We start from the raw sequence: 15,689 nt of genomic DNA, 5'->3' as shown, positions 1-15,689 counted from the left end.
ATTGCCATCAGCAATTGATTAAACTTGAACAGATTTATGCTCGTCTTTTGTCAGTTTTTCAGCAATTACTTATATTGTATAATGGTTTTTTATCGATTCTGAGAGGTTTCTGTTATTATATATATAATGGAGTTCTTCTTTTTATATTCGTCATCGTGTGATCACTAATCAACGTCATCGGAGTTTTTGGTTCTCGTGGTCTAATTTTAGTCCCAATAAGGTCGTCTATAGTTAAGCTAATAGATAATCTTAAGCTTTGGTACTTTGGATGCAACTAGAGGAGCAAAGGCTAAAGCCCTCAAAGCAAGGTTAAATATTCTATACTTCTATGGCACAGTTTGAAGTTCCTTTACCCAATATTAATTCTAAGCTTCGTTCACTTGTATGGGAATCGTTTTGTCTTAGAAATATAGCTTTCTACAAATTTAAGAATGTATTCCAAAGAGCGACATTCCGAATTGAAAGCCGTGACCGACATGCACGTCTAAATTTATTTATATACTCTATTTATATTGTAGGTATTATTAACGCATTATTTATTTAATTTCAGATCCGACTTGGAGCACTTACGATCCGTTTTTATGGCTGTTGAAAATGGCGATCTCGGCATGTTGAAGTCACTCGGCATTAAAGATTCCGAACTTGGCGATGTGAAGTTCTTTTTGGAGAAATTAGTCAACACCGGCTTCCTAGACTGAGTGGCGCCAGATCCCGCTTCTGGATTTTATTATGCACACGCACAACCCATCAACCCTAATTTTTACTCGTACTTGGGCACACCTTATGACAACTACAACTACTAAATACGAACACGTATTCGGTCGACGTAGTTGAAATAGGGAGATGCCTGATTTACGAATAAAAAGCACACACATACACAAGCAGACATACACACCAACCACAACAAATACAAACGCAGATTCATTGATGCAGTGGTATAACAAAAATAGCAAAAAACACATGAAAAAAGCAGTTGGAACATAATTCTTTCTCAAATCTTAAAGTGAAGGAACAAATTACAGTGAAATCTTCAAGTTTCTTTCCATTTTCTAAACACAATATTTTTTATTTTGGAATATCGTTTAATTACCAAAATTTAATTTTGACGTGTGTTTGCAAATTTTTATAAAAAAAAAATTCTAGTAAAAACCACAAAAAAATTGCAAAAAATTATATGAGAACAAAAAAATCGATTGTGTTTAAAAAAATTAACTGAAATAAAATAAAGTTAGAAAGCGTTGCGTAGGTGTAAAAGCGGCGAAGAAGTAGAAATAAAATGCGAAAATTGCAAAGTTCCAAGCAAACGCGAGAATATATAGGTATAGTGTTAGTAGTTGAGGCGTTTATGCAGGTATTGCATACTTTCGGGGATTGCATGAGCAAATACAAATTACAACAAACAAAATATTGTAACTGGTTTTACTGCTACTAACTACGCTTTGTTTGTATCCTTACTTTGCGCACTTTTTGCTTTACTCACTAACTATAACGTTGCTTTCTTTTCGACATCAAGTCAATGCGCTATTTTGAAAACTGAAATTTTTGAGAAAAGAATAGTGTACATTATAAATAACAACAACTAACAAAAGTATGAAATAGTCAATGGTTTTCAGTGATATCTCAATGTGTACATTCCAATTCAATCATAAAATAATAAAATGTGGAAGCAGGATCGATATAAACAATGAAAAATCAAAAATCAAATGGTGATTATAAAAAAACAAAATGCGAAAAAATTGAGAAATTTCTATGTAAAAAAAAACTATATAGCGTAACCAAAATGCAATGTGTATGTTGAAAAGTAGAAGAGTGCAAAACACAGGCAATGCTGCAAAAAAACTTATAAATGAAATAAGAAATTTTTGAGAGTTTTCGAAAACTAAGAACAAACAAAATAAACAAAGTGTGCAACTAAAAATGCAAAACAAAATATATATATATAAATAAAGCAACTGTTGTACCAGAAAAAAAAAATTATAAAAAATACAAAAATTACAACAAAAAAATATTGTAAAAAAAATTTTAAAAATTCTCTTCATTCACTTATGAGCATGACTAATGCCGCAGTACAATTAGTATGTATGTATCTCACAATGGCTATCAGTATATACCTTCCAGCTAAAGAAAAACAAACACTAACAAATACGAAAATATCTTTCAACTTTTTTTTTTTTAATTAATAAACGCATAGTTGTAAATTAAAAAAAAAATTTTTTGTGCAAAAAACCCGCTCTAAGGTATGTAGCTTACAATAAACGCATGACAATGCGGCAAAAAATATACAAAAAAAAAATTGTTATTAAGTTACTGTATTTTCAAATAATTTACATAACAATGTGTGACACTTTTTCTCTTACAATTAGAATTAGAGTGGCGAAAAAGTATAGAAAAATATTGGACTAGACATTATAAGCCAGTAAAGTATACTAACTGAATTTATGGTCAACTATAACATATCTCATGTATCTGCATGTATTCAAAATTATAAAAAAGTAGTTTTAGAAGAAAAACATATTAAAAAAAAACAAAAACAACCCTAGCAAGCCCTGCAGCTATTTAAAAACCCGGTTTTCGAAATGAAAGAGTATTAAAATAAAGAAAATAAGTTTACAAAAAAATATTTCTTAATAAAACACACACATACATATCAAATTTAGTATAGAAAATATACTTTTTTTTGCTTCACAAAGCATAATGGTATTTTAATATGCTTTCAACAGCGATTAGTGCGCGTATCTATGGGAACTCAGCAGAAAATAACAAAAAAATATTGAAAATAAATCTAGAAAATATTGCTATATGTATGTATGCATACAAGTATGTTATTTGAAAACTTAAGTCCTACGTAAGACGTAGAAAAACATCCCTGATTTGACAAAAAGATCACAAAAAACACAAATTACAACATATGTAGTTTAGTATGCGTTCACATAACCACGCTTGAAATACATGCAGTAAATGCGAAAGCAAACGTAACGTACGCGAAAAAGCGGTAAAAGTCGAAAAATTTGACACTTGAGTGACAGTTCAGCGGTTACGTAAGCCGACTACACAGCTTTGTGCTTTTAGATATGTATATATTACAAAGCATGTATATACTGCATGTTTACATATGCATATATAATACACATACATACATATGTGCAGTTGTACGTGAAATTATTTCATATCGTAGTTAACGGTTCATGGTTCGTTATATAAAGGAAATTTAAATTTTTCAGCGCTAATTTTTATTTCTTAGTAAGTAATGGCTGTTCTTTATCGATTTTCAGTTTTGCGTTATGGATGCGTTCTTTTTCTTATAAAAAAATTATAATATATGTAATATAAAAAAAAAAAGAAAAAACATTTACTAGGCTTTCGCTGAAGGAGTGTTTGATGCCGTTAACAAATATCTGACCCAAACTAAACCTCCGTTGAGTTTTATGGAAACTCGACAGTTTGAAGTCCTCTAAAATCAAAACAAAAAAAAAAAATATTTTAATATATTATATAATAAATATATTTTTTTGCAAAGATATAAATATGTTAAATGATTTTCTTTTAATCAAAAGTTGTTAATATTACCATTTTTTTTACCAGAAATAATTATTTCTCATTTTTATTTAATTCAAAACTTATTTTGTATATATTTTTTATTTAAGTTACTTTTTTGTTAAATACTATTGTTTTAACGTACATTTTATTATTTTTAATACACATTTCTTTGAAGCGATATTTCTTCTCTACCTAGTGGTCCTTAGTAATGCCGTTTTAATTTGAGCTGAAGTATTCGTCATATAGAATGTCAATGGTGAACTTTAATAGCAATTTGATATCAAATTTTGATACTTAATTCATTCAACTGCCAGCTCTTAGATATTTAAGGCCAGTTTTGCTGCAAAGTGAGTGGTTTTGCTGAAAAGTTTAAGCTAACGAGTCGCTTTCTTGGTCTTTAAAGTCGCTTTCTTGGTAACTTTTATAAGTTACTTTGTGTTTACAACTTTCTAAAATCAGCTAAACAGCTTATTGAAAGTAAAGGCAAGTCGAACACTATAATATAGATTTACGACTAAAAATCAGCCGTAAGTGTCATAAAATGGTATACTAAAAACATGATTCCAAATGTACAGAAATTAATTAATTTTTAAAAATATATATACTTTTTTTAGTTTAAAATGCTATTTTTTAATTTTCTAGCTGATGGAATTACTAGGAATTTATTAATGTTTTTGACAATGAGGAGGAGTTTTCGAAAATTATTTTTTAGTTTTAAATAATATTTTTTTTAAATATTCCAACTTGTTAACTAATTTAATTAAATAAAAGATTTATCTACAGTTTTTATATAAATTCGTAACAACCAAAGGTAATTTTATTTATATTGGTTTGAAAGAAACTAACTGTCGTCTCCATAAAAGTCATCACAACAGTATCGATCACTCCGAAGTGAAAATGTTTAAATATTAATACTAACGAAACATATCAGCAGACACGAACAGGTAAAATTTATAGTATTAGACAATTTACACTATGAAATATTGGAAACAAGAGAAAATCGAACACAGAGTGCTTATTATTACATTGTGGAACAACAAAAGCTTTGAAATTGGTGAATAGCTATAGTAAACAATAGATATATCGATATGGTCATGCAACAAAATAAAAATATTTAAAGTAGTTAAGAAGCTTAGGTGAGAGAACGTATTAGGCGAAATACATTGAAAGCTGAAAACTGTATATTTTTATAAAAAAAAAAAATAATAACTATAATGAAGAGGACACACCAACCATGTGGAGATGAAGAGAATACGACAAAATGCTTTAGAATTTCTCAACGTCGCAAACAGCAGGTAGCAAAAAGATAGTAATTTTAAACTAACGTTTTCAAAAAGAAACATAATTCAAATGCATAGTTCTTAAAATTAAAAAATGGAGCTAAATACATATCAATGCAATGCGTACAAAGCCATACATCACAACAAATCACAAAAGAACTCACCGCAAACTAAATACCATGTATCCAGTCAAGAGACCACTTTGAATAAATGGAGTTATAAGTACCTTAAATTAGAAAGTAGTGAGCAAACAAAAATTACCAACAAGCAAAGGAAATAAAAACAAAGAAATTACCAAAAAAAATGTTGAATAATGTAACTACTACTCAACTATAAAAATGTCTTTAGAAAAACAAAATGTTTCTTAAATAACGACTACACTGTGAAAAATATTGTTGTACTCAATGCTATTTAGTAGCTCATAGAAAACAGAGTATACACAGTTATATCAACAAAGAAATGTTAAAAATAAACAAAATACACGTTTACTTAGTAAGCTAGAAAATACACTGAGCAAATTTTATTTTCGAAATATTAAAAAAAAATTGTATAATGTATGGCTACCACAAAGATAACTGCAGTGTATGTGTATAAAATTGTGTATATAAAATATAGAATGATGTATGTATAAAAGCTGGAATTTATTATAAGAAAAAGGTGTTATATAGAAAGAGGAAGTGAAAATGAAGGCAGCTCAACAAACGAAACGAAAATGAGACAAACTACTTATTCCTATGCAAAAACAAACAAAAAAAAATAAATATAAAGAAATAAAAATGTATTCATTCTTACAAGCACGTAAAATACAGTACATAACATTAAATAATTACGAATACACAAAAAAAATTAATACAAAAATATTAAATTGTAAGTAAAAGAGTAAACAAAAATTATATTTAAATTGAAAGTGAAATATTTAAAAAAATATATATATAATAAAAAAGAATACAAAACAAATATATATATTATTAAAAATTAAAAAATTCTTTAAAAAGTAAAAGTATTCCAATAAAGCTAAAATACTAAACACTTACATATTAAACTTAAATTTTTTTAAATGTTCACTATTAAATTTTCATAAGTTATTTTCAAATAAAATATTTCAATCAGGTTTTATTCCGAAATCTTAATTGTTAACTGTCAAAAAATTACTAAAAAACTAAAAAAAAAATTATTTATTTAAAATTTTGCTGTTCAAATATATTATTGTAATACGTTTAAAATCTTTTTAAACAAAATAATTTTTAATGAAATTTTAAGTGAAAATCAATATATTTGACAACACTGTAAAAATCACTAATTTGTTGCAAGTAAGTCATCTAAAAGAAATAAAAAAATACATTATAAAAACACTGTATACTAAAATCAATATATATGTTGACTATTCAAACCACACTGTAAATGTTAGCTAATAAAATAACGCACGTTACTTACTCTACAACAAAGTAGTTGAATCTTAAATCAACTTAAAATAAGTTTACTAAAGAAATTAATAAAAATATTGTAAAAGTTTAATGAAAAACTCAAATCGTAGAAAAAATATGCCCACACAAAACTCCCCTGTGTGCTTTATTTTCCGAACTTTTTCAGCTAACTATTTCAAAACGTTAAAAATGTTCAACCAAATACATATACAATATTTAAGTAAAGCAGCAAGTTTCGAACTTTTATTGTAAAATGTAAGATATTAGGCGTGTAAATGAAAACTTTCAAATAAAAATTAACAAAACATTATACTAATATATATACATATTCAATCGCTATACATATCAAGTCAACACAACGCAATTGTTGAGTTAGAAAAGTTTTACTTATACAGTAGATGACAAAAGTATCTGTGAACATCAGCAAACATATCAGTTTACTTGACACAAATTATTATAAAATTATATAAATATAAATAAATTTACATGAATAACGTATTACCAACGATTAATGGATGTATAGAGATTAAAACAAATACAATAGAAATTAATTACAACAACAAAATATGTAGAAATTAAATCAAGTTGAAGGCCGCTAATATTTTTTTCAGTGTATAGTTGTTACCTTACTGTGTAGCGGTAGTTTTGCGCAATGCAAACAAATCAGTAATGCATGGTGGCGAGAGATTGAGTGATTTATATTGAAGAAGAATAAAACTAACAAATTTATACTTTTCATATTGTGGTAAAGTCTTTATTATTATTTTTATAAAAAAATAATATATTTAAAAAAAACTCTCTTTATTAAGTAATTAAGAAATTTTTTAGATTAATAATTTTATCTAAACAAATAAATAATTAAAAAAAAAATATTTTAATTTTTATAAATACACATACATACAGACGATTGTTTCAAAATAAGATTTTTGGTATATATTTCTCGGTTCTGCGTGTATCTTGATAATATTCATGTTTTTATTTTAAAATTTTGTATTTGTTGTCAGTTTCTTTCATGCTGTGTCAACACTACAAAATCGAAAAATTGTTGCTTTAAAATTATCCTGTACCTTAAGTCAAGTGTTTCAATTTCACTTCGTTTCAAATTTTAAAATTTCAATTTTTTGGAGATTTTTTGACTCATATATAGATAAAGATTTTATTATTTTTTGTAAACATATTTATGTTCCAATTCCATTAAGTTTCATGTTGTTAATGTCAAGTAAAAAAATTGAACTTTTGGTTTTTTTTATTATGTTAACATATAAGAAATATAAATCAAGTTACTGATTCGTGTACGTATTTATTTTTACACTTAAAAATCCTTTCCATTCTATTTTGAAAGCTTCGAAAATAGCAAGAGCTAGAGTTTCAATCCCACATTGTTTCACTTTGTAACTACGTTTTCAGTTGTGTGAAGTAGGTAATTCGAAATGACAAGTAATTTATTTGGTTTACAAATGATGTTTCAATTCCATATGTTCCATTTTCTTTCTAACCAGTTTCAATAAAAAATTTAATGTAATAATTATTGATTCAAGCTTAATTGAAATAAATTTTGTACATGATTTTTGTGCCTTATCTCAAGTTTGCTGCAAAAAATCTGACCCAACCCATTTTCTGGAAGATTTATAACGAAATTGAACAACATCCCACAATTTATTGTAGATTCTCCGAAAAATCGCAACAAATTTGAGCTGACTGCACAAAAAAGTATTTTCAAAAGAAAAGAAAAACGTTCGTAAATATATCGCTGATTTGTTGCAGTTCACAAAAATACCGCTACAATAGATGTTTACTAAACCGAAAATGTTGAACCTAAATAGTTAAACCAAACAAACACACTTATACAGTACACACCAAACTTCTAGCAAGAATGCAACAAACCAAGATACTAAAAATAAAACAATTATGAAGAAGCTTCAAGTATCAAGGCATATAAATATTGACAGAGAGCATATAGCTATGATATTGTTTATGATATATTATTATATTATTATATATTATACTATATATGTATTATTACGATTAAAAACGCAGTGTACAACAACAAACCAAATGTATGAACAATATTAATTAAATACATTTTTAACATTCCAATGGATCATATTTTCGATGTGCTGTTTAAGGTTAAAAAAAAAACAAGAACAATCGATGTTTTATTTGAAGCGGGAGAAGGGTGAGTTTTGGGGATAATGAGGTAAACTTTGATGGGTATATACGTATATATATAATAATATTCTTCAAACTTTCTACAGCTAAGACATTGAGTTATATTGAAGCGGGTTCACAACTGTCTTCTGAAAGATCCAGAGGTTTTCAAATCCCATTTTTTTATAATTACAATAATTACAGACAATAAAGTGCTATTTTGGGTTGTCGAAGGAAGATTTTTTTCATTTGCCTACTTATTTTCATGTTGCAGTCGGAGACAAGATTGATTCTATACAAACAGTTAAGTGAGCTTGTTTTTGCTGTAACTCTAACAATGATTAAAATAAACCCCGCAACATGAGTGTAATCCTGAAATCTTTCCTGATGCTAAATGCCTTTGAGGGCTCTTTCTAAACATTGAAAACATGCGATGTTATTTAATGGCAATATAAGTTTTTCATTCGTTTTTAATTATAGATTTTCAGGATCTTATATATCCCATTAATGACGTTAACGGTGGCTGAAGGCTCATTCTTAAATTATTTCCTAAGGTTGAGAGATGATCTCCAAGTTGGTTTTGTTATAGTGTATACTTAAGGCCAAATCAACAAGGCCAATCACAAAAATGTGTTAAACTATTCTGGAATCCCAATTAGGCCACTACTTCTAGAAGTTTACACATTACTGTACTCGACGTTACATTTCAATGCATTTTATCAAGCAATTTTTCATAAAAAAGAAAAATCAATAATTTGGTAGTTTGATATGAGCTAACATGAAAACGAATTAGCTGACATCTGCCGAAAGCCTATTAATTTATTTGATAAATAGGTTCAATATAGACAAGCAAAAAACAACAGAAAAGAACCAATCACACGTTTAGGTAAAAGCATGTCAGTAATTTCGCATTTTTGTGCAAAAACATGTATACAAAGGGTTTTCTAATGGGTCTAATAGCGATATAATAGTAGTATTCGATTATCACAGGCTAACAGTTTATTTGGTTGAGCATAATATTATATAAGGTTAGATGCAGCTCCGTGTATTTAGCTCACAGCTTCATGGCCTCTTAGAATAATAAATTAGATTAAGGTCACACTAAAGATAACATTACCCTACTCAAGAGTACCAACTACATATTCACGGAAATGTAGATATTCCGTTTATCTAGAAAGTACCTATATCAATCACTTGTAAAATTGGTCATGGGAATCCATAGCACAATCTATCTTGCCAATTAATGTGACTTTGGAATGAAAATTAACACGATTTCTATATTTTTAATTCTTTGGGGCTAAAATACGGCTAAAGATCTATGAATCTACAAACATAGGCACCAATGCCTTTTCGATAAAATGTATGAGAAAGTGAAATCTAGAAAGTGCTTAAGAAAATATATAAACCATTTCCGAAGAATTGTGAAACTAGTTAAAATGACTTGGGAGATAACAAGGCTCTTCATGTTTATAATAGCAAAAAAATTAAGAGACGAAAGATTATACGAGCTTTACAATAACAAAAAGTAGTTTCCACCTTTTATCAAACCATACCATAAATGACATACTACTGCAAATATTTCAACGTTATGGTTTTTAAGATAAAGCATAAAAAAGCCAAGTGAGCTATGGTATGAACACATCTGCTTTCTAGCATATACAGCTAGTTTACTTCTTAACGTCTATCTCCAATATAAAGCACCATTCTCTCGGCTCATTGTTTAATTTCACAACTCAATCCTTTAGCTAAAGTCAAGGTTAATCAAAGCTTACAAAGACAAAGATTTTGCACCCTTGGCGGCCTAGAATGAATCAAAAAATGCTTTTACCACTTAATTATTTTGTTAAAATTTGTGTAAATATGTTAGTTTTGGAACACCCTTTATACGAATTCGTTATTAAAAATCTATGTAACACAAAGAAGACTCAAAAATTTAGCGATAAGATAGCCAAGTCAGAGCGATTAGCGAAACTTTATTTTTGTTGCTTTCCATGCTAAAAAATTGTATTCATTTAAGAGATTATAATGTAAATAGCGAAATACTGCGGACCCAACAAAAAACAACACCGAATAAGCAATCAAAATAATGAAAGTGTCATAATTGGCGAGTACAAGTAATTTAAAAGTGCCGGCGCATTGCTGGAAGTAGTGCTGAGAAGGCGATCGAACGAAGAGACAAGGTTAAGTAATATACAGTTATTTGTGGAGCGAATGAACCTGCAGAACGTGAGTTAAACGGCTTGTAACGCAACTTAGGGAGACTGTAGCAACTAAAGGGATTTTCAAGTAAATACAACTGAAATGGATCGGTCCTTCTGCCCCACGAAATGCCGAGTGCTACAAAATGTGGAAATGCGAATAAATGGTCAACTGCCACTTGGCGCGTAAATAGACGCGAGTATTGGCATAATTAGGTGCTCAAGTGTTGGAGTTGTTGTCATCTTGCGTCGTTGAAACTATCGCGTCGCGAGCGTCTCTAGTACTGGTATAACGAAAGCGTACAAAATGTAAATAAAGAGGCGAAGACGAAGCATTAATAAAATAAATTAATTTATTAGTTGGATTCGCTTTTTTTTAACAACGAGATAGCGTAATAGTTAATGCGCTGCTAGTTGAAGCATCTCTAATCAGTTGAGAGGCGTGCATTGCGAGAGAAGTGTCAGCGCGGCGTGTTATGTTCGAGCGATTTCGGTTTTTTATTGTTTTGTGGAAATACAGAGTATAGTTAAAGTCTAGAAACAAGAAATATGTATAGATACAAGATAATTTTACTCAGAAGAAACCGAATTTTAAGTGACTAAAGAGATAATAATAAAAATTAAATATAGTAGTGTTAATATCTATTTTATTTTTCCAGTGTATCAAATAAATTTATAAACAATTTTTCTTAAATTTATTGCCAAATTTCGTTAATGTACGCTTTGAGCTACATCGCATGGTTTAAAATGAAAAATAATCGTATCCAAAAAACCTAAAAGTTATCCGTCTAATCCATCTGCAGATATTTTGCTGCCAACTCTGATGCTTCTTATATTTATAAAATCCCAAGTTATTATGTTGTATTGGAGTACTAAATATGTTCATGTTATAGGTTTACAGATAAATCGTCATCGCATTTGCCAACGTAACGACCAAAACCAAAAAATAAATATCTACCCATAGTGTTGTTCTAAGTTGTTGTTGAGCTACTGTCAAGAACCATATATTTAGAACCTCGATTGGTCCAGCTAAGTCTGAACTAAGCTATCGATTATGTCGACTGTAAAGATCGATAGCGACTTATTACGAATATCTCGTCCGCCATTCCTGGTGCCAAACTCACGTCAATATTCTATGTTGCTCTTTCATCATTTTAATCCTTGAATAGTTGTAACAGAAACAACCGAAACATAAGCACTAAATTTCAGTTTCCTCCCAGCCAATTCATGCCATCTTAAGCCTGAAGCTACTCCATAAGCCTTAACATAAAAGTAAATACCGCTCATAACTCTTTTAGATAGGAAAATATCTGAGCTTAACCAAAACTAATTTACTATCATTGCGTGATAGCAGACGGTTCAATTTGAGACCTTGTTCGGGTTTTGTAAATTCCTCTACTTGTAGCATTGCCGATTAAATTAAAAAAAAAAATAATAAGTTTTGATTCTTCTTATTTACAAATTCCAACGCGAATATACATATAATCGAGTTAAACTTAGAGTGCAAAAACGTTGAATCCTAAAGGTATGCTTCATTTAATACAGTATTACTGCACTTCTTTAGTAAAATGCGAGAAAAAACGGAAAAATTAATTAAGAAGAGTGAATTGATGAAGTTAAAAAAATTAAAAATCCACTCAACTTCAGACAGCTCATACTTTATTACATTATTAACGGTATTCATACCTTTACCTTTGTCATGAAGTTTAAATTTCGGCAGAGCACTTAAGTATACTTCAAGTATAGTGTGAAAAATTTTTTTATTCGTGTCAACAAGTTTGCAGGATTATGTATAATTAAATTATTAAAGCTTAAAAGCTCTATATGTGAAGTGAAATAAATAAATAATTGTAATGTCTACTTTTTGGCGCTACATACAATTTTTTATCAAAAAGTGTGTCGTTGTAAAGTTTATATTATATGGAAATATTTTTTAAACATTGCCAATAAAAAGTATAAATATATAATTTTATTACAACAAATTATTAAAAATATTTTAAGTGCTTTAAAAACAAAACAACAAAATAAGGATGGATTGGCATGACCCATACGACTACGAACTTATTTGTGAACCCGCATACCAGGAGCAGCCTATTCAACTACTGTGTTATGACGAATTTCGTATCAGATTTATGGGTGAGTAATAAAATATCTAAATATTTATTGTAATGCATATTAAGATAGCGAGTAATAAGCAACTGACTAGTGTGTACGAGTATATGTAGCACATTGTGGATACTGTATGGGTAGTGTACTATATGTCTATAATAGATACTAAAGTTTGAGAAAATAAAAAAAATTGTAGGAACTCTGGTCTAGTTGCTAAACTCAATTAAGTCGGCGTTAAAACCAAAATTGTGATACGAATATCTGCCTTGACTTCGTAAATGCTGAAGTTGTTCGGTGTTTACATGTCAATCTAAATTTTAAATAGTCTTTTATTTAAATTTTTAACTTTTATACTTTATATATTCTTTTAATAGTTCATGATGTATATTATTTTCGATAAATGAGTTTAATAGTTTTTGAACATAAATTATAATAAGAATCTGCAAAGTAAAAGGCATTAAAAAACGACCATATTTTCCAAAAAGTTTTCTCATTTAACCACCGCTTTTGCCTACTGGGTTAAGCATGCCATGCATTTTTTACGCCCATTTCATATGTTAATAAGAACATGTGTAGTATTGCCTGTTTAATTTTATATTATCTCTTGTTTACTTGTGTACTTGCGGTAACTTCACTCGTGTGTAAACAAATTAACACATGTACTTGGGGAAACACAGCCACATCTACAGGTACTGACATGCCAACAGATTTTAGATAAATTGCTCTCTTTATTTAAAGACACAAATTGGTTGGTGCGATAAACAAATTTGAGATTTTATCTCGGTTTTGCATAGTTAAATTCAAAATGATTAATTTGGTAGCAAAAATGAAGCAAACATTTTTTTGGAACATTAAAATATTTTGGACTGAGTAGAAGCTATGTCGAATTTATTCATATCTCTGAATTATGCCCACAGCATATGCATATACAATTTTGTACATTATATAAATTAATATATAAGCATGTATGTATATTTACGAAGTTTATCATTTAAAGATCATGCCACAAAAAGTTTAAAATTTCAGATCTATACGAAAATAAGAGCTAGATATATCCGAAAAAAACTAGAACCTTTAAAAATCATTAATTGTGCTGAAGCCAATATCAACAACCAAATACATAAAAAATCGTATGATCTCTTATCTTTTGTCTAATTGAATTTAAGATGGTAAGGTCTAGTTCCTGACAAAGTTGATGATTTACTACTCAGGTATTTCAGTCACTACCGCTTCATATATTGCAATGATTACTACAAAATAGTATATACTATATTTGAAAATATACATACATATGTGTGTGTTTGTACTGATGCCAAAAACCAATTTCACTCTCAATATTCTGATATTTCATAAAATCAAGCCACGTTATAAAGTAAGCTACTTTCTAACTGGTCCAGTTTGAAGGCATTATTCACTACCAAGCAGGCGGAAGCGTTTGTATCATTTGAAATAAAATATTTAAAAAAAATAATTTTAATTTATTATACAACATAGTTTCTGCTATAATGTACCTTATATAAATTAATGTTATAGATTTTTGTAAATTTTCATCCAAAAAAGCCGCTTTTGAACGCTAACTCTATTTCATGAAACCATTTACAGAATGTTGCGTCGACTGGCCCAGTGTTCGGGAAACTCTCATCAAGCCATAATAAAGTCTTTTGTTATCAACTGTACTTTTTATCAAGTTTTTAAAATTTCAAACCTTGTTTTACTCTCAAGACTATAACTCACTAGCAAATTTTCTGACAGTTGTGAAATTTTAATCCATATTTTTGATTGTTGCGTCTGATTAGCAAGACTTATATAAACGGTTCGAAAATCATTCATCACTAATATAAGATAGTTCTATTATAGCATACCCGTTTTCATTACAACGTCCATGATGCTTTACTCGTTCTGAACTTGTTCTTTTCGGAGTTGGCTTTATACATGATTTTTGTATGTTTTGGATCGATATTGAAAGCGCGCAGAAGAAATAAAAGTTTGATTCTTTAGTATTCCACTACCAATTACTGCGATCGGAATATCTTCCTCCTTGACTTGTTTAGATCCTTCTTTGTTACATTCGGGATTTTAACTATATTTGCTGCTTTAAGTAATGCAGGGTTTATTTACGGAGATCTATCGGTTATCTTTAACAAAAGTTATGAAATTTTAAACTAATTCTCAGCTACGCATATTATGCTAGATGTGAATTTCAGTTTTGACTCAGAAATATACTCAGATCATTTTGTAATTTTGACAAATATTCCATAATTTCATTTGTCTCCAGACGACAGCTTCAAGCTTTCGTCTCAAACCCTTATGAACAACAATTTATTCTGTTAACTATATTTTCATAACAGTTTTGAATTGTATCAATTTTGTTTCATTTTCATCATAAACATATTTTTATTCCTATTCCATACGAAAATACTTACTATCCTGCTGGGAAAACTACTTATACTAGCATATGTCTGTTAACTTCCGCTTTTATTTATAACCTGACCAGAGTATATTATGTTAAGTTTGCTACGAAATTTGTATAGCCCAGAAGTAAACTTCGGAAACCACCTTATTGGTCTCAGTTTTTGAGACATGATCTGCAATTTTGCACATGCCATTTTCTCCATAAGAAAGTGCTCATTTCTTGGAAATGCCCATATCGGACCATTAGAGGATAAAGCTGTTATACAAACTGAGCGATCAAATCAAGTGTTTATATGGAACTGAAATTCGGTATAAATTATTGTCCAAAGCAACGCAACATATAGTTTCCATACAAAATCAAGATAAATATATTCATGAAATATCTTCTTTTCCTTTCTGAGTAACTTTAATTCGACTTGAAGGGTGCAAGAACGAATGAATGATACTAAGGCTTCGGTGCAATCGAAGTTTTCTTATTTTTACCGTATTAATGGTGTCTCACAAACTGTAGCCTTATAATTTCAAAGAAGAACGAACTCTAATGAAAAATTTCCTAAAATATGGATTAGTATTGGCGCCTT

The 15,689-nt window shown here is 29.1% G+C and overlaps 2 protein-coding genes across 7 annotated transcripts in view; both read left to right on the top strand.

Annotated features, from left to right (window-relative positions):
• The window catches only part of LOC106620112 (IDLSRF-like peptide), a 107,890-nt gene extending 102,449 nt beyond the window's left edge, over nt 1-5,441 (top strand). Inside the window, exon 5 of the mRNA XM_014238508.3 lies at nt 551-5,441. Within this exon, the coding sequence (XP_014093983.1) occupies nt 551-698 (148 nt within the window). The 3' untranslated portion in view covers nt 699-5,441. The remainder of the gene's footprint in view (nt 1-550) is intronic.
• A 7,068-nt stretch (nt 5,442-12,509) lies between these two features.
• Nucleotides 12,510-15,689, top strand: part of Dys (Dystrophin) — a 380,727-nt gene continuing 377,547 nt past the window's right edge. For 2 of the 6 annotated variants that reach the window (XM_070107158.1, XM_070107153.1), the window contains exon 1: nt 12,512-12,723. In XM_070107158.1, the coding sequence (XP_069963259.1) occupies nt 12,618-12,723 (106 nt within the window). In that variant the 5' untranslated portion in view covers nt 12,512-12,617. Of the gene's footprint in view, nt 12,724-15,689 lie in introns of all 6 variants that reach the window. The other 4 variants (XM_070107166.1, XM_070107163.1, XM_070107161.1 and 1 more) reach the window with 3 other exon arrangements.

This window comes from Bactrocera oleae, chromosome 2, assembly GCF_042242935.1.
Source record: "Bactrocera oleae isolate idBacOlea1 chromosome 2, idBacOlea1, whole genome shotgun sequence".
NCBI lineage: Eukaryota > Metazoa > Arthropoda > Insecta > Diptera > Tephritidae > Bactrocera > Bactrocera oleae.
The sequence above is the reverse complement of the archived record's forward strand: the minus strand, read 5'-3'. Positions and strand labels throughout refer to the sequence as shown.